Here is a 24,022-nt window from a genome sequence, read left to right on the forward strand (position 1 = left end):
TAGCTGGAGATAACCTCTACCCCAAGGGCTCTGCGTGGCTTATACTTCCGAGATATGCCAGCCGCTCTGAAACCAGCATCTGAAAGGCCACAAGCACCAAATTCTTATAGAACTTGCTTTAAGTTCCCTGTTTGCTTCTCAAGTTTTCAGAAAGTCGCAAATGTAAATGCCAGTTGGTGAGCTGATGGAGGTCATTCGCTACTGACCTCTGTGGCTTTCTGGACACGACCTTATAAAACGTCCAACCCTAGAACAAGGGAGGACTCATGACCCACAGTTTGGGTGTCAGTCCCTAAGCCTCTGGCACTCTTGGGGTTTCCCTGGTGGAAGAGCATCGACTCAAAGTCAATTCTGTGCCCCGCAGTGGGACGCCAGAGCCGAGGGAGAGTAGTAGAGAGGTCGGATTTCAGGTCTTAGCTAAGGCACTTAGTGCTGTGTGTCCACGCAAAGTTATACCTTATGAGTGCCTGGCTAGCTGGATGTTGTTTCCTTGTCACTCTAAATGAAATTGAATTCTCAAACTATTTTTAACTATCTCTGCCATGGCCTTTTGACTACTTCTCCTCCAGGGCATTGACCCTACAGAACTCCCAAGTAATTATATGGCCTATTGATCTGTAGACCCCACAGTCACCCATGTTGGAGTTGAGAGGCTCTCTTCTTCTTGGGCTCAAGGGGAAAGAATCTGGCATAAAGGAGAATTGGCGTTGCAGCTTGAGTCCAAAAGCCGATCTGAAGGCAGAATTCCTTGTTTCTCAGGGTACCTCTGTCTTTTTCTTTATGGCCTTCAACTGATTAGATAAGACCCACCCACATTATTATATCTGCTTTACTCAGAGTCTGCTGATTTACTTGGCCAGGTGAGTTACATAAGGTAGTCCACAGTCTCACACCCTAGAAGGAGCTGCATTGATAATACCAGTGCAGGGAGAAGGGTTCTTTTTGCCCTTAGCTGAGAAAATAGACCCAAGTGAGTGCAGGTAGCAGGGCTTAGAAGTTGTCAGTAAGAAGGGACTGGAAGGTAGAATGTCTTCTTTGCCCTGTTGGCATCTCCATCATCTGGAGGAAGAACCCTCCCACATGGTACTTAGTATGTCCTCGCTGAGATGCTGCTGATTATAGGAACTCTGGCACACACCTTAATTAGTCACAATGACGCAGGATGGATAAGGTGAAGCAAGAGTGTATTCAGAATAAAGTTTCTATAAAAGGAACCACCAGGCAATGCTACCTGAAATCCTCAGAAATCAAACATTTATTGTCTATTCCCATCTAGTGCTGTAGTTTCAGATGTAGAGAAAGGACCAGTCAGGAAAAGACTGTGGCTGAGCCTTCCCTTATTCAGACTCCAGAAGAATTTTCTGGAATGAGTCATTGCCCAAGGGAGACAGGATCTCATCAATCACTCACTGCCACCAGAAATGCTGTTCTAAAGTACAAATTTGGGGAGCGCCTGGGTGGCTCAGTCAGTTAAGGATCCAACTCTTGATTTCAGCTCAGGTCATGATCTCAGGGTCGTGAGATCGAGCCGGGCGTGGGGCTCTGCGCTTAGTGGGGAATCTGCTTGAAGATTCTCTCCTCTCCCTCTGCCCCTTCCCTCCACTCAGAGATGCTATTTCTCTCTCTCTCTCTCTCTCAAATAAATTTTTTTAAAAAATGAAATAAATTTTTTAAAAAATACAAATTTGGTCATCACACTTTGCTGGCTTGACTATGTCCGGTGGATTCCTATGCACCTTCCTTGGCATGGCAATGAAGGCCCTCTAGAATTGACCTGGAGCTCCTGTTAAAGCCTCCTTGAGTCCCCCTATGCCAGTACCCTGCCTCCTGCCGTGCTCTTCCCACCCCCAGGTCATTGCACGCTGGTCCTGCTGCCTGGATAGTGCACCTGGCTCCTCGTCTACCTGGAGACCTCCGCCTCACCCCTCAGCTTCTAGCTCATGGACTTCGCACCACCTAAACATTTTCCCAACTTCCCAGACACGAGCTCATAATTCCCCTTTCTGCTCCTGCAGAACTTTGCACAGACCTCTGCCGTAGTGTCAGGCAGGTTATGTTATAATTCCTTACATGGGTCTGTCTTGCCAAACCTGCCTTGTACATGCTTTTATTCCAACAGCAAGCACATGTCTTGGTGGCCACCAGCAGTCAATACGGCAGAAGGGACCTATCTCAAGGATTTTAATCAGTGTCCTGGGAATCCAGGAACATGGTCGTGTGTCTCAGTTGAGCAGTTGGAAGCAGCTGCCTCCCTTCCTAGGAGGAGAGTTCTTTATTCCTTCCCAGGACCTCTGTTAGGTAGGACAATTCCAGTTCTCCTGCCTTTGCTACCAACCGCTCTTCTGCAAGGCTTCTGCAGACTGCTGCGTGGAGAGGGTGGGTGGGTGTTCCTTTTGCCTGCGATGATGACTTCCTTGACCCACAAGCAGATCTCCAGTTTCCTTACATTCATTTCTCGGTGGACAGCAACCCTGCAGGTCAGTCCACACCTTTACTGTAGCCTTTCTTGCCCTTTCAGACTGTGGTGTCCGCATAATACAAGACGATCGTTCTCGAGTCAAGGCTCAAAAGAAACCTATACCTCATCAGAGGAGAAGATCCCTGTTCTGTCCCCCAAAACCATGACGGCAAAATTCCCTCACCTACAGGGAGGCTTGGAAAGAGAACATCCGTGTGGATACAATGAACGGAAACTCATAATGGAGAAGCGTTTACTGCCTGCCATAGAGATAGTGCCTGATTCTGTGGGGTTCACCCCACACGCAGAACCGGCCCCGTTTATAACCTTCCAGTATGAGAGAATGCGGCTGGGCTGGGCTGGACGTCCGAGTGGTACTGAGTAACTTCTGATATCCACATCGTCGTCTGGCTCCTTTATCTGTCTCACTACGGAAGGCGAATTTTCCGTCTGCTTCAGCTGCCTCTTCGGAGACATAAAGATGCAAATCGACTCATAGTTGGAAACATTGTCAGCCGATTTCCTCATCAGGTTGCTGTCATCTGACAAAGTTTCCTGCTACCTTTGAGAATTATGCTCAAGGAATTCCTCGGGAGTGTCAAAAGTGAAGGTCTAAGCTATCTTGCATTAGGGCCCGTTTCAGCATTTGATAAATACAGCACACCACACGTGGATTTTCCCCTTCAAGCTCCCAGGTTGGCTCACCCACCATTCCCCTTGTCATAATGAATGTACTTACATAATTAGGGATGAAGCCTTGGTTCTTAGCCTACCTTTGCACATTTGGAGGGTACTTTTTCAGTAGAAGCTAACCAAACCCAAGAGCTGATTAATTAGAGGTCCTATTTGTCCTTACAAGCGGAGCTCTGCTCAAACAGTCTCAGACTAAAACACAAATGTGGACTTTCTCACACGTTCTGTGGGGTCTGTGCTCAGAGTGTCTATCTCACCGAGAAAGTTATCCTGAAATGAGATGTGTTTTCCAATTCTGTGTCCAGGGCTCCCAACCTGGGCCACTCACGATCTCCACACACCTCTCCCAACAGCTCGTGCCCCACATACGCCTTACACATGGAGGTTTAGTGAAACGATTATTTGGGGGTGGGAAGAAAGAGGCTGGCAATAAGCCAATCTTCTGTAAACTGGGGGGAGCTATTAAGTACAGTGGTGGACAGGTTTTTATTGGTTTATTCATTCTATGGACATTGTTTTTCATTTTCTCAATCACTTTGCAATGAGTGGTTATGGCTTCTAAGAGAATAAGGCTTTTGATTCATTCTACTGAGAGAAAAGCCCTTTCAGGATCTGTGATTTTTCCCCCCTCAAAGTCAAGGGCTCATTTGGGATTTAAAAAAACAAACTTTGCAAGATGCGGCCTCCCAGATGATACCTTCCCAGTAGCCAGAGCCAGAGCAAGGGGAGCAGCCCAAGGAAGCCCAAAGCTACCCCTTCCCTACAATTTGCGCCTGTGATATGGAATGTTCTGTCATGAACATGCTCAGAAACTTGGCATTCCAAACAGGCAAATCAAATAATCACAGGATAAGGAGTACTTGAAAAAAAACTCTTTTCCACCGTGGGTTTTTTAGATGACTTTCTTTTCTGAAGGATGTATGGACACAAGGTGAGAGGACAGAGTCAGGCCTCCCCAGCCAGACCGGAATCAGAGCCTCAGAATCCTGTGACCCTGTAACACCCACATTTCTGCTCTGTTAGGTGGAGTCAACCCTCTTCCGACACGGAATTGGGGAGTGACGGGTGGTTAGGAGGTGACACGCATAGGTTGTGGGCAGAGGCAGCCACCCCAGAGTTGGTGAAAAGCTTTAGCCAATTAAAAAGTGCTGGCGGTATCACAATCCCAGATTTCAAAATATACTTACAGAGCACTAGTAATCAACACAGTATGATACTGGCACAAAAATATACACATAGATCAATGGAATAGAGTCCAGAAATAAACCCATGATTTTATGGCCAATTCGGTGACAAAAAAAGGCTGGACTGTACAATGGAAAAAAGACAGTCTCTTCAATAAATGGTATTGGGAAAACTGGTCAGCTACATGCAAAAGAATGAAATCAGACCACTTTCTTACACCATACCCAAAAATAAACTCAACATGGATTAAAGACTTCAATGAGAGACCCGAAACCATAAAATTCCTAGAAGAAAACACAGGCAGTAATTTCTTTGACATTGGTAATAGAAATATTTTTCTAAACATGTCTCATCCGGTTGTGGTGGGGGGGGGGGGAGCAAAATTAAACTATTAGAACTACACCAGAATAAAAAGCTTCTGCATGGTGAAGAAAACCATCAAAAACCAAAAAGGCGACCTACTGAATGGGAGAAGATATTTGCAAATGATAGATCTGATATGGGATTAATATCCAAAATACATAAAGAACTTATACAACTCAACACCAAAAATAACCCGAAATCATCCAATTAAAAAAACAGGCAGAGGACCTAAGTAGACAGTTTTCCAAAGAAAACACAGATTTGGCCAACAAACACAAGAAAAGACGCTCATCGCTCATCCTCAGGGAAATGCAAATTACCACCGCAATGGGATTATTACCTCGGACCTGCCAGAATGGCTAAAATCAAAAACACAAGAAATAAGTTGTTAGAAGGTGGAGAAGAGACAGTAAATATCCTCCAAACTGAGAGGGCACTTTGAGACCAAAAATGAAGCAAGTTTATAAAGTCTGTAAAGTTTATAAAGATAATGTAAAGCTGGAAGTGCGTGTGAAGTGAGATGGTACTTTGCTTACAGGCCTGTGTGCGGTGAGTGGTAACTGTCTTCCCCTAATTTACATGGCTCCCCAAAGCCGGGTGACCGCAGAGTCTGCTAAGCCTTCATGCACAGCCTCGTCAGTGGAGTGAATAAGTCACACGTATTTTAACTCTGAAAGTCCTCTCAAGGGGGCTGCGCTAATGGGACTCAACTCAATACTGTCCAGTGTCTGCGTCTCTCTGTTCCACATTTCCAACTCCCAGGAGGGCAAAAACATCAGGTCGATCAGAGGTTTCCATCTGGATCATTCCGCTAATGTCAAGGAGGCAGCCCTTCAGTGGAGGAAGCTGGACACCAGGGGACTGCTGTGGGGAGTTGCTCTGGCCTTCCATCAACTTCTATCTCGACCTGTGCTCTTCTGAAAAGGATTCCAGGAACACACCTGGGTTCTATCCATATTGCCTCCAGCCCCGACAGTGACCAACCACACTTTTTCTAAAAGGTCTCTCTTTTCCTCTGCTACTCCTAATGGGCCACATATCTTTAAGTTCAGGGTTCCAAGACTTACCTGTCCTGGAGAGAGAAAAGTGGTCATATCTTATTTAGACCCATATCTGGCTGCCTCGCTGCCCCTATTTCACACCCATTTACCCCCCACCCCGTCTCCCTAGTCTTGCCCACATATTTCCGGCAGTCCCCGAGCTGTCCGCATGTGCTCCCCAACCAGCCCACTCATGGCCTTCCCATATGGCCTCTGTGCTCTGGTCTCTGAAAAGCCACTTGAGCCCAGAGGCCTATCACTGCCGTCATTGTCAGTGTCCTTGCGGGCATGCCGCCCTGGGCAACCAAGCACTCTCTCCAGGTAATTCCAAAGCTAGAAATCCACCCAAGTGCCACATGGTGCCTTGTTTCCATTAGTCTTCCCATGGTCACACCATGTTTGGATAGCAGTGGAGAGACTGCCTCTCACTTCCCAGGCTCAGAAGTCCTATGAAATATTGAGTAGAGAGGACAGGTAGAGAGCAAGTTCCTCCATCTCTCCCACCTGTCTCTGACATGGCCACCCCAGACTTGCTAGCAGGTTCTCCCACCTGATTCATGTAGACTAACTCCAGGAAAGCATGGCCGGGGCTTGTCAGACCGGGCAGTCGGGGCCTCCACTGGGTGTCATCTAGCCTCGAGACAGTGAGGAGTGGCCCGGGACAGGCTCACCCCGAGGGAGAGAAGGGACTGGAGGAGAATTCAGCACAATAAAAATAGGTTATGGTTGCCGGAGGGGATGGCGGTCTATCTGGCCTGGAGACCATAACCTAGATTTGTCCCCAGTCCTTATAGATTATGCCTGGGCCCGTGGGGCCACAGGACTGTGAGGAAAAAACAACACGAAACACTAAGCCTCTGCTTTCTCTGTTCTCACTTCCGTCCTTCCGAGGTGAAGGGGCAGCTGTTACCTGTGATCTTTCGGGTCTCGGGGAAACTCTAGTTCCATGCTTAGAGAAGACACCCCGTCCGTGCTGCTGTTTAAAGCCTTGGTTCTGTGAAGGTGAGGCAGGGCCGAAGGAGGCTGACCTCCCTCACGCCTGCAGAGCTGGGCCCGAGCGCGTCTCTGGAAGCCGAGGCCTCAGGCAGGTGGCCGAGGATAACACACACCTGTGTGGGCCGCCTTCCCAAACGAGCTCTTTGCACCCACAGCAACAACCTTCCGCATTCAGCAGACAAGGCCGCTGAAGATCCAGGGCCGCCACGTGAGCAAACGACAGAGCACGGAGTAGGGTTTGCAGAACTCATCTCTAGGGAGCCCCTTACCCACACCAGACATCGTGGGCTTCACCTCACGGTGCCCACCCGACCGTGGCCTCGTCCTGAGCGCCTCCAGTTCACAGATCAGGGCTCGGACACGGCTCCACTTTGTCGTAGTTACTGAGAACTCAGTTGCAGGGCGGGCAGGAGATACTCTGGCTCTGTCTAACGTCTCAGGGCGTGCTGCTTCTTGCACCCCACCTGCCTTGCCTTCTCCTCTACTGCTCGTCCCCACCAGGGCTCGGGTACACGTGTCCTGTTGCAGGGGGCCAGGGTAAGGGCAGCTGGCGTTCCCAACGCTGCCTCCCACATTCCTTAATGCCACTCGCCCGTTGGAGTTCTTCACTTCAGGTCCTACCACCCGAGAGACCACCGGTCAACACTTCTTTCTGGTGAATCTGTCTCTCGCTATTCTATGTAGGGGGCAAGGGAAACATGCCTAGATCAGATGATTTTCTTCCCCTATTGCCAGCTGTTATAAGACATACATAAAATGAATTAAAAGTCCATATTTCACAATTACATTATGGTCTTTATGACCTTGTTCACTCGGCTCTCACCTGTGGACTTGTGTTGTCTCCCGATAGCTGTTGGTGGGACTATTCTTATCTTGGGAGGCTGACTTTGTGGGGTGTACGGCCATGAAGCTTAGGTCACGTCAACCCTGACCATAGCCGAGGAGAGGGGAGGCTGGATATGGGGTGGGCAGGGGAGGAAATAGTCTCCTCTATCCTTGTGGGTCTCTGGCTGGGCCTATGAATTAAACAGAATAAGACAGATTCACAGGAGAAAAGCATACAAACTCTCCTCAAATGTTTACATGTAAATGAGAGCCTTCACAAGAGAATGAAGGTCCAAAGTGACCAGAAAAGGACATTGTATACCATTTAGACCAAGAAATAATAAATTTGTCTAGAACTGACAAGACAATGGGGTTTGGGTTGGGATAGTATATAATCCAGCATTAAATTAAAATATTTTCAGAATATTATTGGGTACAGAGAGAAAGAGAGAGAGGCTTTCTCTAGAGGGAATCCCAAGAAATTCTAATAGTGGTCCCTCTGGAGAGGGAACAGGGTGGAAGAGCTTGAAAGCCAGGGATGGGGAGGAAATTACTTTTCATTATAAACCCTTATGTTTAAATTCATGCATTTACGTTCTTTCTTTTTTTTTTTTTTTAAGATTTTATTTATTTAGTTGACAGAGACAGCCAGCGAGAGAGGGAGCACAAGCAGGGGGAGTGGGAGAGAAAGAAGCAGGCTCATAGCAGAGGAGCCTGATGTGGGGCTCGATCCCATAACTCCGGGATCACGCCCTGAGCCGAAGGCAGACGCTTAACTACTGCGCCACCCAGGCTCCCCCATTTACGTTCTTTCTTAAACCACAAATACAACCTAGAGAGGTCCAACGCCATTTACATCAGAAGGGAGATTATCAAGACAGAATATGTACTCTGATCCGCCTTTTACTTCCTGAGAGCAGGAGATGAAATTCCCGTAGGAAAGGTGCCTTCCCTATGCCAGGAGAAAGGAAGACATCCCCATCTTCAGAGACTGGAAAATCTGGGAAATCTGTGCAAACAAACTTTGTGAACTAACCCTTGTCATAGTCACCTCACCATTCACTACCCCAGCCCAAACTTTACAGACACTAAGATTCGAATTCCAAGTAATTTCACGTGTCACTAAATATCATTCATGTCGAGGGTAAAGACCAGTCTTAGCTCATGCGCTGTATATAGAACCAGATGGGGGCTAGGCTTGCCCTGTGGGCTGGAGGTGACGGATCCCTGATCTAGACTATCTGAAAAAAAAATTAAAAAATCAAGCTTGTCATTATCTCTCAATATTTCGGGAATTTAAAAATAAAGATATTTTGAATAAAGAGTTTCAAAATGTGTTTTTGGAGAAAAAGCTCCAAACTTGCTTTCAGATATCATTTCCTTTGTCTGCCTCTCCTCCTTCCCTGAGACTTTCCCATGGCCTTGGCCGTGGCTGAATCCCTGCGGACTGCTCAGTCAGGCACAGCAAGTCCAGACCAAGAGCTATTCGTTGTCAGATGCCCTGGAAGCCTGGACAGAATGTGAAAATCCAGTCTGTGCGGCAACAGCTAGAGTCAGGAGGAGGGCCACAGGAGGAGACGCCAAGTCCCAGCAGGACCAGTCAGAATCCTTGTCAGAAGTAAACAGGGGCACGGGGGGGGGGGGGGGGGCGCCTGGGTGGCACAGCGGTTAAGCGTCTGCCTTCGGCTCAGGGCGTGATCCCGGCGTTATGGGATCGAGCGCCACATCAGGCTCCTCCGCTAGGAGCCTGCTTCTTCCTCTCCCACTCCCCCTGCTTGTGTTCCCTCTCTCGCTGGCTGTCTCTATCTCTGTCGAATAAAATAAAATAAAATCTTAAAAAAAAAAAAAAGAAGTAAACGGGGGGATCACATCCAGGTTCTAGAGTCATTGTGTAGTTGACTCAGACTCTTGTTTTTGCCAGGGCTTCTTTGGAAGGCCCACATTTGATTCAGGAGTGTTTCCCTTCATTCAGTCTCTGCAGTCAGTCCCTGAGCCCAGGCTGGGTGCTCACCAAGTCTACCCTGCATCTCCCTCCTTCCCCGTGGAGACTGAGCCAAGAGTTCTAATGGCAACAGTTTGCCTCAGGGCAAACACTTGTGGACCCGCTCACACTTAGAGACTCTGGAGTAATACCCAGATGCCATTAAGGACAGAGGAAGGAACGTGAGAGAGACCCCTCACGTTGTCCCTTGAGAGTCCTCAGAATTATATTCGGGGCACTACGTGCTTGTACCTTTGTATTTTATGCTACTTATGATGCCACTAGTCCAGAGAGGACCCCTTAGAAACGTCAAATAGTGAAAAATTCAGATTGGATCATGCCAGCACAATAGTATCCTTCTTCTGGATTAGGGGTTTTAAGATAAAGATTTTCTGTATAAAGCTTTATTCCCTGGAAACTTCAGAACTTGAGTAAATGGAATATAGCATTTCTCCCAGGGTTGAGCTTCCAAAGATGAAGAAGAGCCAGGAAAGGCTTGTGGAAGAACCTGTTCTTCTGTGACCTGGAGGACGTGTGAGGAATCTTCCAAGGGGGAGGGGGTTGGCCAGACACCTTTCCATATACGTGACCATCACTGCTGCTGACATAAAACAGATTTATCATGACTCTTCTCCTGCTTAAACACCGACCACAGAGCCCCACTCACTCTGTGTGCTCCTGCTTTTATAGATTTCTCCCTGCTACCGCCCACAGCAAGTCTCCGCTCACCCCTGTGCTCTAAACCCCCATCGCTTTGGCACATCTGGGGCCATGTCCCGCTGCTCCCTCTGTGTGACTCGTTCTTCTTTGCTCTTGTTAAATCCTGCTCTCTGTCAAAATCTAGCTCAGACTATTACCTCCTTACTGAAGACGCTGCATGCCAGTTTCCATGCTAGAATCCTCATGATTCTAGTTGCCGTCGGCTTCTAACGAGACCTGTTCAGGAAACCCACACTGTTGCCATTTCCCTACGCGTGTTTGGCCTGGGTCCATGCCTGACACCAATTTGCACGCAAATTAGTGCTTGCGAATGCAAGCCAAAGAACGAATTCTGACCAACTCGAGAGAGCAGGGATTTTGGAAAGATAGTATCATACAGTTCACAGAAACAGCAGGGAAGACGGGTCAACCAGGCTCAGGAAAGTATCAGGGGCTAAAATAAGGCTAGTGACAACAACATAGCCAAGCACACGTCGCAGCAACAGTCTGGTTAGGATGCTGTCGCTGACACCTCTGCTGTTGTGAATTGTTTCCAACGATCCCTAAGTCGCGTCACTCCCTATAAATCCACATGGTCAGAAAGCATCCTAATTCCAAGCCCTACCTTCCCGGAAGTAGAGGGAGTGTCTAGCTCTTACCAGTTTCCCTTGGGAGAAAATGGAGTATCCCCTAAATATAAGAAGGGGTTGAATGCAGATGAGAAAAATGAGAAGTTCACAAAAGAACAGAAAGAGCTTTCTAGGGTCTTCAGGACTATCTGGACACGTATGTGGAAGTTGTAGGAGACTCTTCTCAAGTATCTTTGCAGGGAGGGTCATACCTTGGCATTCAGAATGACAGATAAGAGGTGAGACCATTAGGAATATTTTAAGGGTCTGCTCACGAATGCCCATAAATGACCAAGTGAAACCGGAGCATGGAGGCGTTTGGGACAGGGACGGCCAACCAGTAAAAGAAGACGGCGGTGCTAATACCCCTCATTCCGACGCACGGGCTCATTAGTTAGAAGATGTACTGCATGGAAGCAAGAGCAGGGGAGACAGAGACAAGCAGATATGGGAAACCCCAGCCGGCCGCGCTGGGGATCCAGGTGGAAGGAAGTAGACTCTGCGGGACGGAGCAGTCAGCTCAAAGCACCGTTTTTGTCAGGGCTTCTCTGGGAGACCCAGGTTTCTCCTCTGCTTAGGTAGCATCCAAATCAAACGCTCCAGCCCCAGAGGCCACCTCCTAACTGCATCCTTACTCTTCATCACTCCAGGGAGGGGCCGGCACTTCCCAGCTCACGCCACTCAAAGTCCCACATCTCAAGGGTCAGGGTCACTCCCCCGGCTTTAGGCATCCAGTCCTGCTAGATATCAGTGCGTTGCCTTAGGATGGAGTCTTTCCACACTTGCTCCTGCCCCTGCTCCTTCTGAGTCTTGCCCTAATAGGGGCTGCTCCTACAGGCCTGCTCTGTGCTACCGGGTCATTAAGTTTTATGCTTGGCCAAATTCATATTCACAGGACGCTGCAGAAAATACTCTTGTGCCATCTGCTCCGTCTGAAGTCATTGACACGGAAGGAGGAAAGGTGAACTGGCTGGGAGGACCTTCCCCTGGTCTGTGGGTGCTCTGTGTGCCTTGTATTCATGGACTCGTGGCCCGTGCACACTTCAGGTCCTGCTAACCCACAGGGAGTCCACCACAAAGCCCAGAAAGGAAGAATAATGCAGCCTGAATGATGCCACAGACACAGTTTATTTTGGACACGAGCTCTTTAGAAAGCAGTCACTCCACCACATTAGATATTCTCCTTCCAGGGCTGCAATTCCAGGGATAGGGAATAGCCAGGAATGGCTTGTGGAAGAGTCTTGTTAATGCCAAGCGTCAGATTCATGGATTCACGAGAAATCTTCTGGGGCTGGTATCCAGGCATGCTTAATAAACGTCCTGTCCATCTTGCACACGGCCAGCAGAGCTACGCTTCTAAAATACAAATTCGATCATCACGTGTCCTCTGCTTAGCAACTACGACCAGTTTTCCAAACTCTTCAGCAGGCTGCTCATTCCTCTTTAGGCTCTGGCTCAGATGACCCCCCTCTACCCCCGCCCCCAGCCCCGAGATGCTGCAATTTCTACCCACCACATCACCTTCCCATCCCCAGCAGAGGGCTCACACTTTTCCCATCATCTGAACTGCCCTTCCTTCCTCTGGCAAACTTCACTCATCCTTGAAGCTCTCCTGTAGATGTTCTCCACTGTCTGACAACTTGTCCAACTCCCCAGGCAAAGCCAATAACTCCTCCTTTTGCTCCCATGGAACTTAGTAGAAAATCTGTACAAAGCGCTAGTCACACTGGGTTACAATCCTTTATATAGATCTGTCTCCCTGACCGGGTTGTGCTTACCTTTTTATCTCAACTCCAGCACAAGTCCTGCCTGACACAGGAGATACTCAACAAATTGGGGTCCCCTTTCCTTTCCCTCCTCCCAAGATCACCTCCCAAGAGTTAAGCCTCTTTGGCAGGGGAGGGGATGGAGGGTGAGGAACCCTTGGTTAATATTGACCTGTGATTGTAGAGTCATGGTGACTGGTCCCACTTGAGCCCCTCAGGGCTGTCCTGCGATAGGGCTTCTCTTCTAGAACAGAGCCTTAGATAACGCAGCCAGGGGTTCTGCCATTTGCTTCCAGCCCATTTCTTTTGGAGCTACCCAGACGTCTGTGTGCCGTGGACATGTGAGCATCTGTCTGCCCAGCAAAGTCCACTGGGCAGCTGTCCATCCCCTTGGACAGCTCTTGACTGATTCATACTCACCGGGGGGACAGCATACTGGCAGACATGACCACATCCATTGCTGCAGCATTTCATCCCTCTGGGACACGATTGATCTCCCGAGCACATTTCAGCACAAATCCCGAAGACCCCTTTGGGCACCTCTGGGCAGACTCCGGGTCTTTCTTGCCCTGCAACATACAGTGGTTTCTGTGGGGTCTGGAATAGTTACTAAGACAGCGAACTGACGCTGGAGGTCTGAAGCTCTCATGGCTGGTGGGATCCCACCTCTTCCGGTTCCTCCTTCGTGCTCCTGATGCCCCCTTTCAACCTGAGTGTGTACACGCTCACTCTTAGGTCCCCATTTTACAGCCTGGCCAGAGGGCGAATGTTCTCCCTGCTCCAAAGACTGATAGTCCCAGCAGGCAAGAAACCTGCACCGTCATAACCCTCTTTTTTCCCACCTCATTAGAAAATCTCTGATCACAGACAGCCACCTTCCTCCCTCACGCCTACCCCGTGTTCATCCCAGAGCTATTCCTCATTGGAGTCCCCACCCAGGGCACATCTTCCAACTAGAGAGAAGTCCCCACTTCCAATCAGACCCAACCCAATGTGATAAGAAGAATGAGAAACGCAGGGTGTTTGTTCCTGTAGGTCAAAGGAAACAGGGCTGATGAATGCCGAATCTCCATTCTATAGCTTCTGTGCCAAACCATCCCCGGGTCGGAAGTGGGGCTCTGTGTCATCTCTGCTCCCAGGTGGGATCCCTTCAGCACCCTCACCTCTGAAAGGAGGTCTCCAAGCACAGGCCAGCTCCATCCCCACGGTGATGAAAGCCGCCAGAACAAAGACCGCACCTGTCTTCATGTGCCTTTGATGTGAGGCACTCAGGGAGCTCAGCCCTAATTTATACCGCAGCCAGCGCAGCGTCAGCACCAGCAGAACGGAGGGTGGGGCGGGAGGCAGTGGAGCAAGACGGACTGTGAAAAAGTAAGCTCTCTAGGGAGTGTCCCCCAGATGCTCTAGTTCCTTCATTCGGGTTCACAATGGGTTTCCCTTCCAGTTAGGGAGTGGTTTCTTAGAGATGCAAATGCCAAACAGGAAAGCTTAGGGACACCTTTTAGCCCTTTGTTCATTGTTCTAGCACAACCTGGCCTGGGTTTCCCGGTGTCCTCGGGAGCTGTGGTCAAAGAAAACAATTGCGAAATTTAGAATATCAGAGTGAGACCTTGAACTGTGAGGGCAGGAGCTATTATTTGTCAGGGCCCATGGGGGCCCCTGGGGATCAGATATGGGTAAGTGCTTCCTTCCAGGAGAGATGATTGAATCTCTAGGGCTGAGATCCCTGAGCAGGGATGAAATATGGGCCACTCCCTGACCCAAAGGTAGTGACAGGTGGCTGTGAAGTCACTCCTCCGAGGAAATCAACGTTCAAAGATCCCAGATGGCCAGGCCCTTGAGGGTTGAGAGACAGGATCCATCCTGATGGTTGGTGGTCTCCGACCTCCCCTGCTCCAGAAGCAGAGGTTCCTGGAGAGAGGACTGTGCAGGTGAGCAAGGCGAGCTGACTACAGGAGAGTCCGAGGTGTTCATAGGGGCCTGAGTAAGAGGCCCACCCTCTTTCCTATCCCAGTTACAGAATCTCAAAGGAAGGGCGTAGGGGTAAGACCCCAATGACCGTGAAAGCGAAGACAAATCCTGCTTTGTCCTTGGTGGTCAGAGCTGGGGCAGGCACCTCAGGACCGCCTCTGGGGAGCCCTGGACAAGCTACCCTGCAAGCACAGAAATACTAAGCAAGCCCAGGAGAGGAGGGCTCCGACTAACCCAGGTAGTTAGCTCACACCCAGCTTCTCAGACGCTTTGGAGGCACAGTGGGCACAAGGACCAGGAATGACTCTTCAGTCTGGAGGAGGGACTAGGCAACCCGGCGAGGACAAGGCAGCTCAGTGCAGGGCACAGATCAATGAAGCCGGGCGGCACAGAGCACAGAAAAGGCAAGTCCAGATCCAGCCCCGCGGTGGCTGGCCTGTCCCAGACTGCTGAGTAGCGTGGCCTGGGTGAGTGCGCAGAGCCAGGCCAGGCAGCCCCAAAGAACTTGCAGCAGAAGCCTCCAGGATGCTGTTGGCAAGGGGAGAGCTCTCTTTTCCTCCTCTAAAAGGGACCCAGACATGACTCTTATCGCCTACCAACACCATCTTTGAAAGTTCATTTTTACGGAACAAACACATGCATGAACTCTTGTGATCAATAATTCAGATATAGAACTATCCAGAGTAACCTTCCAGGAGGTACTCAAATGTTAGCAGTTTGTTGTGTATCTTCCTAAGGTCTTTTTCTATGCTTTTATATACACACATATGTGTATATACAAATAGATCATTTTTTTGCAGAAATAAAGTTATACGTATTATTTTGCTTTATTCACTCTACATGATGCCTTAGAGAGCTTTCCGGGTATCTTTTTTTCCTTTCCTAAAATAACTACTATCTAAAATTCCATTAATGAATGGTTCATAATTTATTTAACCAAGACTCAATTGTTGCACATTTGGGTGGTTTTTGGTGGGGTTGGGTTTCTTTCCCCGGTTATTATAAACAATTTGCTGTGTACACGCATTGTATACTTTGTATATACTTCTTTGTTTATATATGTCAGTATTTCCCCCAGATTAGATGCCTAAGCCTGGAAATACCAAGATGTCTCTACTGTAGCATTGGAAGATATTGCCAGATTGTCCTCCGAAAGACTATACAACTTCCACTTCCTCCCACGGTGAAAGGGACATCGATTCCTCCTAAACTGACCCAAAACATTTGTAATCTTGCTTCCTCACGTTAAATTTTTTTTAAAGATTTTTTTTTGTTTATTTATTTGAGAGAGAGAGAGAAAGCATGTGCACGGGGGGAGAGGGAGAGAGAGGATCTCAAGCAGACTCCCCACTGAGCGCAGAGCCCAACATGGGGCTCGATCTCATGACCCTGAGGTCATGACCCGAGCCGAAATCAAGAGTCGGATGCTTAACCTATGGAGCCACCCAGGCGCCCCCTCAAGTTAAATGTCTGATGGGCTATTGCAAGCTGTGTGTTCCCGTACACCCCACTGCACGCATGCCAGTTGGGAACGTGGAGCAGGGAGGTCCCACCACAGTTACATGGAGAGATTTAATGAATGGAAATTACACAAGACAATATAATCTGGTGTTGACTGCTCCGAGTTTCCAGTAAGAAGCAAAGGGTAATGATGGCCTGGGCCAGTTTGGCACAAGCACGCCCGTCGGTACCGGCAGCTGTGAGATCGCTAAGGAGGGCCTCTTCCATCATGACGGGAGTACTTGGCCTTGGTTATGCACGACTGTATGTCAGGCCCTGTGCTCACTCTTCATACCCGTCCTGTCACCCGTCTCACCAAAGCCTCTCAAGCCTGTGGGGTCATTCCATTGGCATCCCCATGTCACAGATGAAGGGTCTGAGACTCATAGGAAGTCCATGCCCTGCAAACACCCCAAGCCCACCTCAGACCCACTGCTGTGGAATCTCCATTGGTGGGGTCCAGGAAAGTTCTCCAGATGTCTTTCACGCACATGAGAAACACAGCACCCGCCTGATGAGACCTGATTTCTTTGTGAAAAACAAAACAATGTCCCTATGAAAAGCTGCTTTCTACTGCTCTAGTGACGATCACAGATCTGGGGATTTGGCAAGGCCTCATGACACATCACCACCTGAAAGGGCCAGGTGCCTGCAGCACCTGTCAGACATACATAAAAAACTAAAGGAGAAGCCTGATCTAGACATTGGGAATTCTCAGATGTCCTCAGTCTGCAAAACCATCCTTCATACCTGTAGCCATCAGAGTTTTATTCCTTGGTGTGTGTGTGTGTGTGTGTGTGTGTGTGTCTGTGTGTCTGTGTGTCTGTGTGTCTGTGTGTGCGTGGGTTTTGGGATGACGTGTGAGACCTTAGGGTACAGCAGCTTCTGTGTCTAGACTCCTAAACTGGCTGGAATTTCATATCCCAAAGAGTCATTTCTCATCCCTGCCAAATCCTTCCAACACCTAACTGCACGCTCAGCCCACCAGCCCCAGACCTTGCTCATGGTGCAGCTTTGTCCTGTGACAGTGAACAGCAAGACATTTTGTCACAGAGCACGAGACTTGGCTAGGTCCGAGATGATGACATTTTAAGTCAGAGGGCACAGATCCGGCCAAGGAAGTCTCCTTAACACAGGGCGGGCCTGTTTGTCCATCCACATTACTTTAAGTGTATAACACATATACTATTGTGAGGAATTAACAAGGTGTCTTCCCTCCCTTCCTCGCTTCCTTGTATTCCCTCCCATTTCCCTGTGGGGCAAGCGGTGAATTATAACCTAGACTCCCTGCCTTCAGAGGAGAGTGGACACACCTTAGAGAGACAAGCCCATTGAGTTCCTCGCTGGGTTTCTCTTAAAACTCTAATTGCCATAATAGTTCTGAAAGCACAGTTTCCATTTCAAGATCTGGGCTTTCTGAGAGAAAGGGGTTTGTGTGAGGGGGGGCGGTGTTTGCAAGGACAAACCCCAAAGGAAACTGGGTTCCTATCATAAATGATAGATGTATTTTTAAAGTTCATGATTGAAGAGCTAGTTTCCCACATACTGGGAGAGCAAACAAGATAGACACTATTAGCAGAATAAAGTGAAAGGCTTGAGCCCAAAAGTTAGCCATCTGAGAATGAACCTAACAGGGCCCAGCGCTGCCCAGGAAGAGGCTGGGCTCTAGGGTCAGGGAGCAGGAGGGAGGCACAGTCCAAGAAGGAGCCCAGCCTTTCCAAGAAGTCCCAAGCCCTGTGGGCTCAGAGGAGCTTAGAGTGAGCCAGAAAGGACAGAGTCATGGACCTGACCGCAGAGGCCATGGCAGGACAAGGGAGCCAGCAGAGGGTCTGACGCCCAGTGGCCAGAGGGCTGACACGCCTTCTGCAGATGCCAGCAGAGGCCGAGGGACAATAAGGAGCAAGATTCCTGCGCCCTCCTGTGTGATGAGTCTAACCGCACCACGCTCCAGAACGACAGTGGATCTGGGGAAGAATGGGAGGAGAGAATGGGAAGAATATGGCTCATGGCAGATTCTCAACTGGAAAAAAAAACACCGGGAAGTAATCATGCATAGCTTGTGGCCACACTGAATCTTCTACCACCAAAAGAAACAGACACTGGAGGGTTGGGTTCAATTATGGGGAAAATAAAGTTACATTTTTGTACCTTAAAGTCTGTGACTTTGAAATTTACAAGCACCATGGGCACTAGGCAGGCTTACGAAATTTACCAGGATGTTTCTAGCAACCTTTTGTATAGGGAATTAAGGGGAGAGAAGGTAGCATTTTCGAAGCTCAAGGGAGTATTTTCTGTCAGAATTAAAGTTGTCCAGCTGGCAAAACCTTTGTAAATCCGGGTGTGCGAGGGCACCTGGGTGGCTTGGTCGGGTAAGCGTCCAGCTCTTGCTTTCGGCTCAGGTCATGATCTTGGGGGCATGGGATCGAGCCCTCCATCGACTCTGGGCTGGGCGTGGAGTCTGCTTAGGATTTTCTCTCTCTCTGCCTTTTTGTTGTTGGATATCCTTCTGCATTTTATACAATGTCTGTCGTTACCCAGTCAAAAAAATATTAATGTTAAGGTAATTGAGTGCGTGATATCAGACGACTGAGTGGGGGCTCGTCTGTCACGAATCCCACCCGCTGGCTGCGGACTTGAATCCCCGACTTCAGGCTGAGTCGTGGATACAGCAGTCTCCTTCACAGTCGGGCTGGAAGATTCAAGGACTTGCTCTTCTAAGAACTAAAAGGGGCGAAGAAGGTAAGCTCTTCAACCTCCCGAATGGAGGAGATCTAGAAAGGCAAGATGGAAGGAAGAAGTTTCATGATTCCAGGTAGACATGTGCAGCAAGGTTATAGAAAAGAAGAGCTCACAAAAATCGCATTGACCTGCAGAGCTCCCAGATGAGACGATCAAACCCCCACACTGAGGCTCCACCTCTTGACCTCTCAGACCTCAGTTTCCTCATCTTTAAAATGGGAATAATATCTACCTGAGTTTTTGCCAGGATTGAAGAAGACTGCACATGAAGTCGGCAGTATAGTGCCTGGAAGGGGGAGGAGCTTGGGAAACCCTGGCGCCCCTCTCCTTCCAGCCTCGAGCAGAGGGAAGAGAGGACTCGTGAGGCAATGGATCAGAAGTCACTGTAAATAACTAAGGTCTCCTTGGGGAGCCAGATTCAGAGGGAGCTAATCCGGCCCAGAGAAAAGATTTCCCTGCCACTGTGCCGTTCTCCCCATTGGGACTGTTTTGCTAGAAGAAGGGAGTCCCCAGGGGAACCTGGATGCCTCAGTCGGTTAAGCATCCGACTCTTGATTTTGGTCATGAGATCGAGCCCCGTGTCAGCCTCTGTGCTCAGTGTGGAATCTGCTTGGGATTTTCTCTCTCCCTCTCCTTCTGCTCCTCCCCCTGTTCTTTCTTTCTCTAAAATAAATAAATAAAATCTTTTTTAAATAATTTTTTATTATGTTATGTTAGTTACCATACAGTACATCCTTAGTTTTTGATGTAGTGTTCCATGATTCACTGTTTGCGTATAACACCCAGTGCTCCATGCAATATGTGCCCTCCTTAATAAAATCTTAAAAAAAAAAAGAAAAAGAAGAAGAAGAGGGGAGTCCCCAGACCATCCTGTTGAGATCAAGCCTGTCTTCCCCTAAAAAAAAAAAAATGTGATTTTCTCTTTTCTTCTGAATGTATGTATTTCACACAATTTTCATGTATCTAACAATGAAACTATTTAAAATGTAGAAAAATGCATTCACAAATTTGTCTCTCAATTCCTACATCTTTTTCCATTTTCTTGTCTGCCTGGACTCAATGGGAACCCAAGAGGAGAGGCTTTTAGAAGGGAGGACAGGGGGAAAGAACTGGAAAAGAGAGGACGAGGCCCTCAGGTCTGTGAAAAGTGTGTGTGGAAAGCAGCTCAGAACCACCATGTGGCCTCTGGGTTCAGCCATCGGGAAGAACTGTGGTTTCTTCCACCATCTGTGGCTCGGTTTATGTCCTCGGTCACTGTTCCTGCTGGGTCGGCTCCTGGCCTCCTCGGAGGAAAATGCCTACGTCGTGGGAGCGTGACAGGAGATCTGGGTTGGAGTGGGGTGGAGAGAGAACATAGAACTTGCATGAACCAGAACATGAAGAAACAGACACCCCCTGCCCCCCATCTGGAGATGGAAATGGGGGATGCAGACAGTGCAAGAGAAACACACGGGACTGTGTGTTACTCTCCACAAACTGTGGCTCTCACCTCCTGCCCTGCTTCAATCTCTTCTGGTCTGGTCTCCAGCCAGAAACCTGGTGAAATAAGTGGAAAGTCAGATACCAACTCCCTGGCCTCAGGCTCAGAAAAGGAAGTTTTGTGAAGAAAGGGGAAAGGCAGAACAAGTCTCTTATTGTGCAACAGGTGAAGTCCCACATTGCCCCACAGAGAGGATTCCACCCTGTCGCTGGGAATTCCTGGCGGATGCGCTTCTTCACGAGGGTATTCAGGTCTCCTGCAGCCATCGCTGGAGCTCTGGCCTCTGAAGAGCTGAATTTCTCCCTTCCAATTTGTGCAGGAGCAGGGAGTTGTGGGGGGAAAACGCTCCATGTGAGCGAGGAGACCCAGATTCTGGCCCTAACTCTGCCCTCTCTAATGGTAAAACCAGAGACAAATTGCGGCTCTGCTCTGGGGTTCATTTGACAAATGAGAGGATGGACTCCTCCAGGTAGGAATCCAAGACACCCCCAGCCCCAGAAGGCCATGGTGTCTCAAGAAGAGTCAGGCTTCCTCTTACCCTAGCTGGTGGGTTTGTACCCTTGGTGAAGCCTCAGCCTTCATACTTAACTGCCGGAGCAGACCCTCCTCTTGAGATGCCTCACTTCATTACAGCACATTGCCTTGGAATGTGTCCACTTCACTCTGGGTTCCTCCTGCAAGGAAGTTGGTCTAACCTTCTAGAATGTTCCATTCCCTTCCACACTGAGGAGGGGGTGACTCTTCAGTTGGTGATTGTATTAGTTTTCTATTGCTGCTATAACAAATGAATATAAACTTCGTGCCCTAAAACGACACTCATTTGTCCTCTTAAAGTTCTAGAGCTCGGAAATCCAAATCTGTTTCACTAAGCTGAAATCAAAGGTATCAACAGGGCTGCACTCCACCTGGAGGCTCTAGGGTGAAAGGCATTTCCTTGCTTTTTCCAACTTCTAGAATGGTATTCTTGCATTCCTTGGCTCGTGGGCTCTTCCTCCATCCTCAAAGCCCACAGTGTAGCATCAGTTGTCATATGGCCTTCTTCTCTCTGTAGTCAAATCTCCCTTTTCCCCCTCTATAAGAATACTTATGACTACATTTAAGGTTCAGTCAGATAATCCAGGAGAATCTCTCCACCTCAAGATCTTTCCTTGATCACGTCTGCAAAGTCCTTTTTGCTGTATAAGGCAATCTTCACAGGTTCTGGGGATTAGCATGTGGACATCTTGGGGGCCATTATTCAGCCTCCCACAGTGGTCTATACCTTGTCTCAGGCCTGGGGATTACCCATTTTCTCTCCCAATCCCTTCCCTCAGAATAGAGTATGTGTATCTTTCACCAAAGACCACACCCTACCTTCCAGCCTACTTCCAACCCCCCTCCCTTCACTACTTCAGGCCCTGTGCCTTTAGGACAGTGCCATCCAATGGAACTTTCCACGATGATAGAAATGCTTTATATCTGCACTGTCCAACATGGCAGCCACGAAGCACACGTAGCTAATGAGCACTTGAACTGTGACTAGTGCAACTAAGGAAATGAATTTTAAATTTTATTTTTATTTATTTACTTTTTTATAATAATATTTTTTATTATATTATGTTAGTCACCATACAATACATCCCTGGTTTCTGATGTAAGGCTCGATGATTCATTAGTTGTGTACAACACCCAGTGCACCAAGCAATACGTGCCCTCCTTACTACCCATCACTGGCCTATCCCATTCCCCCACCCCCTCCCCTCTGAAGCCCTCAGTTTATTTCTCATAGTCCATAGTCTCTCATGCTTCATTCCCCCTCTGATTACCCCTCCTTTCTTTATCCCTTTCTTCCCCTACTGATCTTCCTAGTTCTTATGTTCCATAGATGAGAGAAACCATATGATAATTGTCTTTCTCTGCTTGACTTATTTCACTTAGCATTATCTCCTCCAGTGCCGTCCATGTTGCAGCAAATGTTGAGAACTCGTTCTTTCTGATAGCTGAGTAATATTCCATTGTATATATGGACCACATCTTCTTAATCCAGTCATCTGTTGAAAGGCATCTCGGCTCCTTCCATGATTTAGCTATTGTGGACAATGCTGCTATGAACATTGGGGTGCATATGGCCCTTCTCTTCACTACGTCTGTATCTTTGGGGTAAATACCCAGTAGTGCGATTGCTGGATCATAGGGTAGTTCAATTTTTAACTTTTTAAGAATCCACCCCCAAACTACTAGAAGTTATACAGCAATTCAGTAATGTGGCGGGATACAAAATCAATGCTCAGATCAGTTGCATTTCTATACACGAACAATGAGACTGAAGAAAGAGAAATTAGGGAATCCATCCCATTTACAATAGCACCAAAAATCATACATTATCTTGGAATTAACTTAACCAGAGACGTAAAGGATCTATATTCTAGAAACTACAAATCATTCTTGAAAGACATTGAGGAAGACACAAAAAGATGGAAAAATATTCCATGCTCATGGATCGGAAGAATTAACATAGTTAAAATGTCCATGCTACCCAGAGCAATCTACACTTTCAATACCATCCCGATCAAAATACCAATGACATTTTTCAAAGAACTGGAACAAACAGCCCTTAAATTTGTGTGGAACCAGAAAAGGCCACAAATCGCCAAGGAAGTGTTGAAAAGAAAAAACAAAGCTGGGGGCATCACAATGCCGGATTTCGAGCTGTACTACAAAGCTGTGATCACAAAGACAGCCTGGTACTGGCACAAAAACAGACACATAGACCAATGGAACAGAATAGAGAACCCAGAAATGGACCCTCGGCTCTTTGGGCAACTAATCTTTGATAAAGCAGGAAAAAACTTCCGGTGGAAAAACGACAGTCTCTTCGATAAATGGTGCTGGGAAAATTGGACAGCTACATGCAAAAGAATGAAACTTGACCACTCTCTCACACCATACACAAAGATAAACTCCAAATGGATGAAAGACCTCGATGTGAGACAGGAATCCATCAAAATCCTAGAATTTTTAAATTTTATTAAATTTTCATTAAATTTAATAAAAATTTAAATAGCCACTTGTGGCTAGTGACTAATACATTGGACAGCTCAGATGTAGGCAGATGAAAAGCAAAAGCCAAGCCAGTCAGGCTGTGGGACGATGGGGGTGGCTAAGTGCAGGGCAAGGAAGGGAATTGCCTGCTGGCCCCAGAGAGGTACATGGTCCCAGCTCTGCTTCTGCACTGGACTGAGAACACTCAAACGATTTTCAGGGTAGCCCCCTCTTCATCCTACTCACACGTGGGTCATCCTTTCAGGGACCAGAGTCATGTCATGTGGAGCACAGAAAAGGGACTAACTTGGGATTTGGCATTGGCTGGATTCCTCTGTCACACACTTGCTGAGTGGCCTTTAGTAAGTCACTTCTCAGTCCCTGGCTCTCAGTTTCCATGAAATGAGTTGGACCAGATGGTCTGAAAAGGTCCCCAAAATTTTAATAGACTAAAATTCTACGTCCCATGGATCAAGGTTTATTTTTACATATAATTCTATTTCAGGCCCGTGTTCTCTCTGACCCATGTAAGAAAAAAAAAAGTTTTTAAGTAGGCTCCACACCTAGTGTGGAGCCCAACACGGGGCCTGAACTCACAAACCGGAGATCAAGATCCTGAGATCAAGAGTCAGCTGTCCAACCAACGGAGTCACCCAGGCACCCCTGTAAGAGGAAG

At 48.0% G+C, this 24,022-nt stretch overlaps 1 protein-coding gene across 1 annotated transcript; it reads right to left on the reverse strand.

Annotated features, from left to right (window-relative positions):
* Positions 1-11,263: 11,263 nt before the first annotated feature.
* LOC148107983 (WAP four-disulfide core domain protein 18-like) lies at positions 11,264-13,883 on the reverse strand. The gene is made up of 3 exons (XM_087854698.1): positions 13,799-13,883; positions 13,056-13,204; positions 11,264-11,368 (listed from the first exon to the last, which is right to left on the reverse strand). Exons 1-3 carry the CDS (start codon positions 13,881-13,883, stop codon positions 11,264-11,266), a joined length of 339 nt encoding a protein of 112 aa, XP_087710824.1.
* Positions 13,884-24,022: the final 10,139 nt, after the last annotated feature.

Source organism: Ursus americanus, chromosome 23 (genome assembly GCF_024610735.1).
Source record: "Ursus americanus isolate L20-20 chromosome 23, mUrsAme1.1.p, whole genome shotgun sequence".
Taxonomy (NCBI): domain Eukaryota; kingdom Metazoa; phylum Chordata; class Mammalia; order Carnivora; family Ursidae; genus Ursus; species Ursus americanus.

Coding starts and splice junctions, on each gene's coding strand:
- LOC148107983 (XM_087854698.1), bottom strand. CDS start 13,883: ATGAAGACAGGTGCGGTCTTTGTTCTGGCGGCTTTCATCACCGTGGGG. Junction 13,205..13,798: donor TTGGAGACCTCCTTTCAGAG/GTGAGGGTGCTG, acceptor TGTATGTTGCAG/GGCAAGAAAGACCCGGAGTC. Junction 11,369..13,055: donor GCCAGTATGCTGTCCCCCCG/GTGAGTATGAAT, acceptor TCCGTCCCGCAG/AGTCTACTTCCTTCCACCTG.